This window comes from Anas acuta, chromosome 8, assembly GCF_963932015.1.
Source record: "Anas acuta chromosome 8, bAnaAcu1.1, whole genome shotgun sequence".
Classification (NCBI taxonomy): Eukaryota; Metazoa; Chordata; class Aves; order Anseriformes; family Anatidae; genus Anas; species Anas acuta.
Window position 1 is genome coordinate 28,950,549 of NC_088986.1, and position 12,621 is coordinate 28,963,169.

The 12,621-nt window shown below is 33.3% G+C and overlaps 1 protein-coding gene across 1 annotated transcript in view; it reads left to right on the forward strand.

Moving 5' to 3' along the window:
- Positions 1-12,247, forward strand: part of CDC14A (cell division cycle 14A) — a 58,904-nt gene extending 46,657 nt beyond the window's left edge. The window contains 4 exon segments of the mRNA XM_068689901.1: positions 870-998; positions 1,946-2,206; positions 2,208-2,268; positions 10,486-12,247. Of these exon segments, the coding sequence (XP_068546002.1) occupies positions 870-998; positions 1,946-2,206; positions 2,208-2,268; positions 10,486-10,515 (481 nt within the window). The 3' untranslated portion in view covers positions 10,516-12,247.
- The last annotated feature ends 374 nt before the right edge of the window (positions 12,248-12,621 follow it).

The following is a 12,621-nucleotide window of genomic DNA, read 5'->3' on the forward strand; positions in this document are numbered from 1 at the left end:
TATTGAGTTTTAGTACCTTCTGATGGTTTAAAATTGGACACTGTACCTTTTACTACAAATAAGTACTTCCCAGAAGTTTCTGTGGATCCAAGAAAGCCAACGGTTTCTTTTCATTTTCATAAATGTTTTTCATTTACGACACATACTGAAATTGAAATAGTAGTAACAGTTCCCCTCTAAAGAAAATAAAACCTAGAATAAAAATTGGCTTAATTTTAAGAGCTATAGGAATAGTGGATTTAGGTCTTATGCTTTTGTAACTGCTGAACCCTTTACCATTACATTTAAAATACACTATGTAAGACATAGTATTTGTCATTATAAAGCACTAATATGAAAAAGAACACATTATCTTCAGTTTTATTGCAGCCTGGATTTTTCAGATAGATTACTCCAGGTGTCTAACTTCAGAGACTTCTGTTTACACGGTTTGCTTTTTTTTTTTTTGGTGTGGAAGTAAAGCTATATCTGCTGTCATTCCTTCTGTGCTTGTAGTTGGAGGCTTGTACCCAAGGCCTTAAGAGCTGATCATGACTATACCCCCTTGGTCTAACGATGGAGAGAGTTTCATACTACTTCTAGGCTCTTCATTTACTAATTTTTATTAAACTTAAAAAGTATTCTTTGTCATCGCAAATTTGACACAAAATATTGAGGTGAAAAGTAACCTATAACAATATAATATGGTACAGAAAGAGAAAAACACCTTAAGTGTTTCTCAAACCAGGCAAATAATTTGCTGTTGAGTTCTCAGTACATCTTGAGATTATCACTTTTGAAAATACCAGTCTATGTATTGAAAGACTGTGTGTTTGGGATGTGCATTTCAATTATAATCTTACTTCTCACTAAAACTCCACTACTTCTAGACTGAACACTTCAGGCAGCACCGAAGGATCCATGTCTCCACTGAAGGCCTCCAAAGTCATGACAGCTAATTTACCGTCTGCAGAAAGAATAAGCAGATTTACCACATCGTCAGCCTCTAACCTTAAAAGGTTTTTTTTTTTTTTATTTCTCATTTTGGTACAAATGCTTACTATATATTACAGTGGTTTTCAACACATATGCAGTCTATGAAGGACTTGCTGTTCTTAGGTGTGAGAAGGCTTAAATTAACATTAAAAAATTATTTGCTGTTCCACTAGCCAAATTTTAGTTGCCTACAGATGGGGAGAAAAAACAAACAACCCTGCCCCAAACACACACACATAAAAACACTACTGGTGCAAGTTTGGGGAGGATTGTGTCAATTCAGAAACAGTATTATGTTGCTCAGTTTTCTTATATTCATGTGAATTTATAGGAGTTTTGCAACTATTCCTATAAATCCGTGTATTATTAATCTCAGAAAAATACTGAGCAGTAATTGAAATGATTTTTATGAACCCTTGATTCATTGCTATTCAATTCCATTATTCCTACTGTACTAAGTAATTATGGATGTCAAATTAAATATATAATGATGCATTTTACATAACTTCTGGGCACAGCTATTTACTTTTAAAACAACTAAATCAGATTTTTTGGCACCTTATTTTTATTGTTAGTCTCAAATTTTATTATATTCCTTCCTGGTTATCTGAAGACTTTTATCGCACTATTACTCTGAGAAACAGAGGAGGAGTTCCTAAACTTACATGCAGATAAAGTATGTTAGTGTAGGTCAGTCACCGCCTCAACCTTTTAACACAATCTTCTGCACGTGTGCGTGATTTGACAGAGGTGAAAGCTGACAGGGGCTTGAGTAAATGAAGTATGGGAACTCCTAGCACAGAATTCTGTTTTTAGTTAATTTCATCTTTAGAGAAGATAAAGTTGTGTGCACACATTAATTGTTTCAGAATGGTCCATATTATTCACCTAATGTCTTCTGAATTGTCTGTTATGTGTACGTACTACATACATTGTGTGTATTTTTTCCCCCCATGTGTTTTCCATTCAGCGTTTCCATAAACTCCAGACTAGCCAGTTCTCTAGGGAACCTGTATGATGCTTCAGATGATGATGAGACCAAAATGACATCATTGTCCTCTAGGACAGGTTTTTCTGTAAGCCAAATCTCCAGCCACTTGAATGGCAGCTTGCAGCTGCCTCGCAGAAATAACCATGAACTGAACAACAACTTGTACAACAGAAACAGCAGTAGTGGCAACAACCTGAGCAGCCAAACCAGTTTTCAGAGCGCCGTGACAGATGAGTACGCATCAACCCTCCTTTATGGGCCTTACAGCTCCTCAAGCACAATACCAGACTCGATCAATTCCTGTAAGTTCAGTCACAACTCTTTCAGGCTTCTGACCACTGCTGATCTTCCTCGCTTCTGTGAGCAAAGCTGTTTTTAAAAAAAAGTATTCTTAAACTAGCTTGATTTTCTGACTTCCTTTAATATTTTTCAACAGCATTTTGTCTGTTGCCTTTTTAAGTAACTATCCTTTCAGCTGCTTTTTTTTTTCTAGCATCTAGATCATGGAGGTTTTATGAAAATAAATCAATACTAAACTTAAGCTAGTACCTTTCTTGATACCTTTTTTATGGACCTTCATCCCCTTTAGATTTTCATTGCAAATTATCCATAATATAGCTTATAAGTTTATTATGCATCTTAATCTTCATGCAAAAATGATTTAAAGAAACTTTTGTACTGTATGTGTCATACTAAATGGAAGATAGTGCATTCTTAAGGATAGGATTCCTTTAAAAGATGAGTGTGCTTGACTTGAAACCGAAGTACTCTTCTAACATTAAATGAAAAATATTTTAAGGCTATATATTTCTGATGGTCTTACCATTTTAGTTTTCATACCTATAGAACTTTGCTGCCTTGGTTTTATTTTGTGTCCTTTTTCTGTGCGAAAGAGTATGTATAAAGAGGATACAGGAATAAATTAGTGCAACTTGAAAGTGATGCTGTACAAAATGTAGAGAAGAGAGACTAGAGAGACTTCACGTGTGGAATCAGAAATAAATTCAGCTAGAGAATGTCAATTTCAGGGAAAAAAATAAGTATTTAATAAACATCTTAGTATACCTGGTTTCCAAAGATTGGATATCATACTAATTATTAAAATTACTGCACTCTACTTAATGGAATATATTGCCTATAATTAATTGAACCCATCAGCCTCTGTTTATTACTGACACTTCATATCTTATATTTTTCAGGCACTGGAAATAAAATGAACTTCACATATAAGTAACTTGAGAATATTGCACCTTTCCTTTCTGTTTCCTTATCACAGACACGTTATTTGTTTCAGTACAACTACAGTTTTAGTGTTATACCTGCTACTGTTTTTCAGTGTGGCAAGTCCACTGCCTTAAAACAGGCAATACACACCCTGCATGCTATTAGGACATCAGCATAAAAGGTCATTCATGGGTTGTGTTGTGCTTTTTTTTTTCTTTTTCCTGAAGTAAGAGACCAATCTTCTCATTAACAGCTAGTATATTGGCACCACTTACAGGTCAGAAGCCACATGTTTATAGCTTGGGTGTGTGAGTTGCACTGTATGAGGGCAGGCAACAATAGGAAATGCATTTTCATTGTTTCATTGTGGAATTTGTGGGGGACTGAAACCTAGCTAGAATGAAAAGTATTATGAAAACAAAGCTGCTGTGAGGGAACTTGTTACCTCAGATGTTTTGTTATTCCTTCAATGGATGCTTGCATTTGAAAAGTAGAGTAGTTGTGCTACAATGCATTTCTTATCCACTGCAACTTATCTGCAATAAGTGTTAATATTCCATGATATTAGGATCACTGAGTGATCTGTATTGAGTTTCAATTTGAGTTTAAACAGTACTTTAAGCATTGGCAGTAACTTATGTCCTAGGGACTTCTTGAATACTACCACATTCTTTTAAGTTACCTGAAGTTATCATACCTCTTTAAATTGGTACTATTTTCACCTGTTGCATAGGATCTTACGAGGCAAACTATACGTAACTGAGGTTTGTTTCAAGTTGGATGCAGAAACCATCCTAGTAACTTTTATAAGGAAACCAGTTCTAGAGGAACAGGACTGTTTTAGTTCAAGCTACTTACTAGTTTGGTTGAATTCTTCCAGACACAGAGATGAAAAGGGAAGATGAAAAGCTGTACAGCAAACTGAGGATATTTGATTTGAGACACAGCCATGAGTATTTCACTTGTTCATAAATCCTGATGTTTCTAGAAAGTCAGCCTTTCCAGGTGATCTCAGTTTTGTATCCAATATGCTTACAGAAATTCAATTCTCAGAAGAGGATAACTGACAAAGGCTCCAGCTGTGTATAGTGGAACAAAAGTCAGTACACAGAGAAAGGTAGAGAGCAATCACTAATTTGAATATCTAAGTGGCAAAGCATCTCATTTTTGGATTTCTTGCCTTCAATAACGTTCAATATTGTCACATTTAAATAAACTTGAACAGTAATTCCTGGGAAGGTCAATCAGTTCCTGTAACAGAATAGTACAATAAGAAGTACCTAGTAATAGTACAATAGAGAACCTTGTGTAACTGGTATGCTGCCAGAAGTAATTATTTGTTTTTAGCCACATCTTAGTTACAGCTACATATTACACATTAATACATAAACCTACGTGGAGAGCCCTAAGGGGTAGAGTTGCCTTACACCAGTAGCGTGACTTGATCACGAAAAATAAGTTGCTGTTATTCATAATAGCTCTGGTTAGTTACAAGAGTACCAAGTAGTCATACAAACCATTCCAGGAACAGCAGACACTTCCTCAAACAGCTAAAGCTTTGGAGGTTGAATAAAAATACTACATCTTAAAAATTTGTAACTGTCATCTCCTTTGGAAAGGTAGTTGCTTTATGCTACAAGTGATCCTTAACAAGAAAAGCAAAGTTGGTGGGCTTGCCCCTTAAGCATAGGCTTAGAAATTAAGTAATGATTGAAGCCTGGTTCCTTATTCTGTCTAGCCTTTTACAGAAGGCTAGCACTATGTTGCTATTTAATCTGCTGTGAAATCAAGATTAAGCTGTAAACTTAAAGATAATGGAACTGATCAAATAATTCCTCAAACATGTAGGAAAAGGGGCTGGGTTTACAATATAAATTACTGTCTCATGTCTTGTATTGGAGCTACGTGCTTCCTTCTTAGCTAAGAGTGAGAAATTCTTACAAAAAAAGGGAGGAAAACGAGGAACACTGATTCTTGCTTAGTTTAAGCAAGAGGAAAAGAGGACTTAACAAAGAGGCAAATGGTTATCCTGACACTGTAAAGCTATGAGCGTCTTTGTCAGGAGGGAAATATTGTTCCCTTGCAACAAAACTAGTAAGTGACTTAAAATAACGATTTAAATGAATTCTGTTAGGCATAGAATGAAGTTTTAGGTTGAACAGGAAGTATTTCTACAGGAAAAAGTAGCTTTCTAGAATGTGCTGTTTTAAGAACATTGTTAGTCTTTTTCCTACCTAGTGACTTAGTAATGGAAGGATGTAAGATAGAACCTTTCAGCAGTTCCTGGCTTAATACCATTTGTTGATAAGGAGCAAAGATTATACACTCAAATATCTAATCTCTGCATACTTCTTTGTCTGGTAGCGAGTCTCAAATGTAGTGGCTAACATGGATCCTACTTGATATTGATTTGTTTTGAAGATATTGGTTTATTTTGATTGGTTTTATTTTGATAGTTGGTCCCACTACTGGAAGACAGTCACACTTAAAACCTTTTAATCTGAAACTTGATATACCTCTTTATTATAGTCCTTTAGCTTATTTTCTCATCATGAAGATATTTCATACTATTTATCTCAGTTTTGTTGTCTGTTGTAGAACTTTTTGCATGTATGACACTGGCTCAAACATCCTTTTGGATAATGATAGAAACCTTTACATTTTTTTTGAAAATTATTTTTCAGAAAGTAGCACTCTTGACATCTTTCAGGTGCAGAAAGCTTCTACCTAGTGCCATCCTGGTTATATATTCAAAGCTTGCGTTAGCTTCTTTAACTGTAATGTACTGGGAGTTCTTGCTATCCAAGATACTGACGCTCACATTATAGTTGAATGTCCTGCATTCCTTGTTCTTTATTGTAGAACTCTGCATTTAGTTGAATAAAAGCATCATTTTTTTTTTTCCCTCTTCTTCCTGGAAACAATTTGTGAACCACAGAAGATTGTCTTATCTGGATGTCAGTGGTTAAAGTAATATTTTGCTTGTGCTGATATTCATCAGCAGTCATAAGCTCATGAGAAAAATATGGAGTAACATGAAGCCTTATCACCTGTTCTAGCAGAATTCAGTTAAAAATAGAATTTTGTTTAATGATTTCCACTTCACTGCTTTAGATGCTGAAATTACTTGAAGTCCTGTCAGCCAAACCTTAGCCTTGATGCAGTAAGTGCTCATATTACATTGAACTTTTTTCTAATTGGTGCACATCAGATAATGTACCTGACAGAAGTCTATTACATATACCAATAGTTATGTTTATTCATTTAACTTCTCATCAAAGAACTCTTGAATGATATGAATTACATGTCTGTGCTTTTTACTAGCAGAATTCACTTAACCAGAGTTAGATGTCAAACTAACTATCTGTAGTTGTACAGGTATTCTTATTTTGGAAAATCACCTTATTCTTATTTCTCTTTATTAGTTTAACTATTAACACCAGTGGTGAAGATAATTAGTGAGAAAATGAGGAACCTTAAGTTTTAGGTGATGCAAGTACATCATTCTTTTTTCCAGTATGGAAGAGAATGTTATCTAATACTCATTTTCTTATTTTTATGAAAAAAAATAATACCCCTTTATTAATACTACTATTTCACATTCTATTTAAAACAAAAGTAGCTGTGACTGTGTCTTCCTATGGTTGTCAGCCATATATTTTTCCCTGATGGCTTTTGTTCTTTCATCAGCGTAAGCTTGCTAAGTGTATCCATTTCCTTATCATGTTTTATGATGCCATATGCTGATGAACTAGATTAAAAAATTTGGTTTTCATAGAATGGACAACGTGCCATTCTGACCAAGTAGAATAAATATTTTATTTGCAAATTTAACAAGTAGTGTGCTTTGATTAAACATAATCTCACAATTATAATTTGCAGAAATAATCTTATAATGTAAAACCACATCTAAGCTACTACAATAAGATTCCTTCCTTGGATTTATAACTACTGTAAACACAAAATATCACTCCTTACAATGTATTTTTACCAGAGAGTATGTATCTGGGTAGTCTTAAGATGAGTCACCTTTTGCTTCTATAGCTGTCATGGAAACTGGCAAGACGGAAAAATTTCAAAAATTCAGAAGTGCAACAGTATTTTAAAATTTATGTGTATGAACTTGATACTTGTAGAAAAGGTTTTCTTAACTACAGCTTAACATCAGGAAATGTAGTTTTTTGGAAAAAAAATAGTGTATCTTACTGATCTGTAAATCTAGCAGACTCAAAGCATACACACTTGAAGTGTGTATGTAGTTCTTACAATATATCCTGATTTATTGTTGTGGATCTTGTTTTCATATTATTTCTTTCCTTCTACAACATTCTTGTTTCAACAATGTTTTGGGAGAGTTGATGGGCCATTCAGACTTAATTACTTGTGAGATCACTATTTTTAGGATAAAATCCTTATGTAATACTTGAATTTTGCTCTTTTCTGGAGAAGGTGCATGTTCAGTTCCTAACAGACAGACCTAAATGCTGTAGGGTTGTTGTCTTTAAAAAGTTAATTTGTAGCTGACTTAGTCCTGAAGTTAAATGCATGTGAGTATGGTTCTAGCACCTAGATGGATCCATGGTTTATTTTCTTTTCCAGGAGACTTTCAGTGTCTCCTACTGAACAAGAAAAAGATAATAATCTAAGCAGTTGCTTCAGCATGAATTTGATTAGAATGATATCGTTAATTGTAGGGAAGCGATCTAATTCTTCGTTTAAGTGTTGGATACTTGGGTATAAAATGCTGAGCTTGACACTGCAGGAGACAAGACCATTGTAGGATTACACATTGAGGATTTTACTTAACTAACTTTATTCTCTCTTTGTGGCAGTTCAGCAACTTCATTTTATTTTTCTTTTATATTTTTCCTCTATTTTAAGAAAGATTGTCTTAAATACCAGCCTGTGACTTGTAAAGGTGGATTGGGGCTTTCTGTTTTTAATAAAGCTTTCAGAATTAAAGGCTATACTTTGACTCACTGCAAAATAGGAGGTAGGAATGTGAATTCTAAAATAGAAAACTCCTCCATTTGAGATTAAAAAAAAAAAAGTTAGGTTTTGAAATATTACAGTCAATCTCTTTGGACAATGTAAAATATTAAGAATATTACTTAACTGTAAAATCCAGGAAGGAGGAAAAAAAAAATCAACATTCCAAATATATTCTGATTTTTCAAACTCAAAAATTAGTCCATATATTTTACAACAGCTATGTTATAACTGCCACCATGTTTTTAGTAATAGGAACTTTACAGGATGTGATTTTCAATTAATCTTACTCTAGAAAAATTGTTGTGAAGGGTGTAAACACTATAAGAAGCATGTTTCCTGATTATTTTAAAATAAATATTTAAATGAATAAAAAATACCTACCCATCTGTAATGAAAATTACAAAACATGCGATCTTGTTTTCAAGCAATCTGAATGCATGGATAAGAATATCCATGAATATCCATATATATAACAATTCAATGAATTTTAAATTTCAGAATACTTAGGCTTACTTAAATTGTAATGTAAAATTTCTGGTTACTGTCTATTTTGTCTTACATGTGGTGCTCATGGCTCTCTGTCAACTAATGCCAGCTGTTCCTGAGAACAATGAATATGTACAATTTTTTCAGGTCATCCTTCTGCTGTCCAAGCTTAAAGTGATCTATTACTGTACATCACACAAGAGTGTATCACTAAATTTCCTGCATTTTTGGTTTTTGTTAATCAACTTTGCTTGGAATTCAATTCTGGAGGATCAGTTTAAAACCCTGCTTTAGCTGATGCAACCGTAATTCTGATTTTAAAAATATTCTTCCAAAAATGAGATAGCTTTGAGGATCATTAAGAGAGCAGAAGTTTTGAGTGCTTCTTAATGAAGGGATATTCTTTCTGCCTTCCTCTTTACATATGTAATAACTTGACAAATGTTTGCACTAAAGCTTATAACCCAGAATGATCAGACAACACTGGGGGGGGAGAAACTTATGATTGTATATTTCATAGTGACTCTGACCTATAACAAAAAAAAAAATGTTTTTTTTCACTGCTTTGTTTTACAGTGAATTGTTCTCTATTACACAATATCCTTCATTATCAAATCTATTTGGTGCTAAAATCATACCCTTTTTAGTCAGTGTCTCTCTATGCTGGCAGCACTTCTTTCTCAACCTAGGAAAGATCATCCAGATGGTCTCAGATCTGGAACATGTGAAAAATGCATTTAAAAGACAACTTCAGAAACATTTTGTTTAGTCTCAGTGTATAGGAAGAAAAAAAAAAAGCAGTATTAGTGTTCTAATTGTTTATACTGAAATGATTTTTCTACTAACAGGTTTCATTATGGATGCCAGTGTGCATATCTACAGTCACAGGTTAGGAGGAATAGTGGAAACCAGACGATAAGGCTGAGATTTTGTAGGACTCATGTTGTTCAATAGTTTTCTCTAATCCTATTGTATTGATGCAGTTTTAAATATAAGGTGTGGGGTGTGGATGAGTTGAGTTTGTGTACAACGTTTACAACTGCACCAGTACAATGAAGAACTCTCAGATAAAACATTCTGGTCATGACACCTTCCTCAACACATTTGTACAGGAGGTAATAAAATGTTCAGATTCCCTCTGAACTGATTACTTTATAAGAAAACTGTAATGGAACCAGAAATAAATACAGTAATTAGATTATGCCTCCATCTTAAATATGTTATTTGCAGAGCCTTATGAACAATTTGCAGTAACAGTATAATTTTAATCTTTTTAGTAATTACACTCGAATTTATTAATTTGGAAAATTGTGATGCTGTAATATTTTTCTCAGTAATGAGCTACAACGTGAATATTTCCTATGTCATTAACTGAATCAACTCCTTAAGCGTGCTCTGTTTTTTCACAGTAGCACTTTCATTCTTATTCAGGATAAATGGAAATAATTATAATAGCTGTAATCATACATTTTCCCAACACATTTTTTTAACGTGGTATTTTAAGCTGTTATGTTAGAGGGTTTGTAGTGCTTTCTCCAAGAATCTCTAGAATTTGGTTTGGAGAAATGTAGATACAGAGAAGTTGATGAATTTTAGTGTTTGGTTTTTGAGCTTCTGTGTCCAGTTTTTGAGTTGCTTGTATTTTGAGTTTTTCCTACGCAGAAATTCAGATCCACTTCCAACTCTTTTTCTTCCTCCTGTCCTTCCTGTCCTTCCTAAAGATGTGCCCTTCCTGCACATATTTAAGTGCAAAATGCATATTACATATAAATATATTCTCTTTAGTGAGTTTTAATCAGTTTTTCTTCTCTGCACAGTCCCTTCAGTCTGAATATGTTCAGTACTAAAGCCTTGCTGCTTTGGTGAAACCTGTTGAGATCTTACAATGGAAGTCCTTCATGAAGAATTTAAGGAAAGAAGCTGCTCATTCAGATAAGGATTCTTCAATACAAGATATGTTAAAACCTTAACACCAGGAGGCAACTTCTCAACAGCAGGAAACTTCTGGTTAATGACTACTACAGATGCACTGAAGTTGAATTTGTGGAAATTATTACTCCATGTTATTATATACAGATTTAAAATTTTTAATGTTGAAACTACTTGAATATATTTCTAATGAGTTTCATTATGACATTTATTAACTTGTGTACAGTCTTAAAATGTATTAAGAGAATATTTTATTAAGCTATATATATAAAATTATGTAAAAAATAGAATGTTTTAATTTAGTTTTTCACTTCTTTGCTACCAAAATGTGTATTTTAAAAATTTTTTATGTGTTTATCAGATATGAAAAAAATTTATGAACAAGAAGTTTTTTTCTCATTTTATGGGTCCATCATTATTGCTTGAAACCTAAGGTAATTACCTCTTTCACTAATTGGTCTTCTGTTAACTTAACGGAAGTCTAACTAGTGAGAGACTAGTTATTACGCTATCAACTGAAAGCACTTGAGTACATATTCTGCTTTCCACTTTCAGCTGCTGATCTTTCATAAGGAAAAATAAATTGAGATGCAACATGTAAGTTACATCCTCAATTGCAAAAAGAAGGTAATTTAGCTGATGATTCAATCATATTATTAATACTTTCTTTCAATTTGTCTTAAAGGAGTATTTTAACTTTTTCTTTTCAACGTAGAATGTTAAATTTTGCTCTGCCATACATACTGCAAAAATATAGACAACGCTGAAGTTGGTAAGAATATGTTTGTATGATGAATTTGGCAGTTCTGCATACTTGCATGTTGTTAACCTACATTTGGCAGTATGCATACAAGTTTCATTAGCAAAGCACATTGAAGTAGATGTTGGAACTCTGTTGAATTTTCACTTACTGATTGGATGTTCCATAAATCTTTTGATTTGAAAACTACTGTTATAGGTAGCGTAACCTGCTGTATCACTGAATAGTTTTCTCATTAGCAAAGATAACCTTTAATATACAATCAGGTGCAATTAGGAATGAAACTTTAAATGAAATGGTGTTCCAGTGAAGTATGAGACATCACGTTTAAAACTTAAGACTCCACAAGAAAAAAAAATAAAAAATTAAGCAGCTGTGAAAACTTTATTTGCCATTGTAGTTCAGAAGACAAACATAGTACAGATCTGTTACCCATTATTTTTTCCAATATCTACAGAAATTTCAGAATAAAATGGGGTTGACTTAACAGTCTTTGTTCCCGAAGACCTATGAATGACCTGCATTTGCTCTGCAAATGAAGTTACGTGCCACAGATTTTTTTGAAAAGTTTTAGATTGCAAATTGGTACATAAAGTTATACTGAAAGTGTTAATAAGCAATACCGAGAGCAGCTATATGAATCACTGAATAAAAGTTACATGCAATACTGTACCTTTCCACAATTGTGTATATGGAACATATACACACACAAAGTAGCATATGTGTGTGCATATATGTATATGAATTATAGATTAATGGTAAGGTAATTCTACCTCTCAAGGAAAAAAGTTGTGCTTTGTTATAAATAGTTTTCCTTAATAAAATGTTTAATTTTGGAATGTAGATATATATTATACAGCTAATTGATAATAAAACGTATATATCAGCCAGCTTTCTTATTTTTGTCTTTTCTTACTCTTTATCTAACATCGTAACAGCAAAATCACCTTCTTCTAAAGCATATCACTTACAAGATAACAATGCAAAAGAAATGAGTGTGATGGGTATCTTTTATTTCTAATCTTTCTAGCTGATATTCCTATATTTACTTTGCATAACAGTCTCAAGTACTTAATCAATGTGACAATACTATTCTCTGAAGATTACATTTCTAAATACCATAATTTACAATGCCTCTTAATTGAGGAAACATTGCTTTCCAGAAGGATTCTTGTTAAAGGTGTAATACACCTTATCTTTTTTGCATGTGCAACAGTTTTATGTAGCCTCTCTAATAATAGTAGGCTCTTTGTCCATAAGAAAA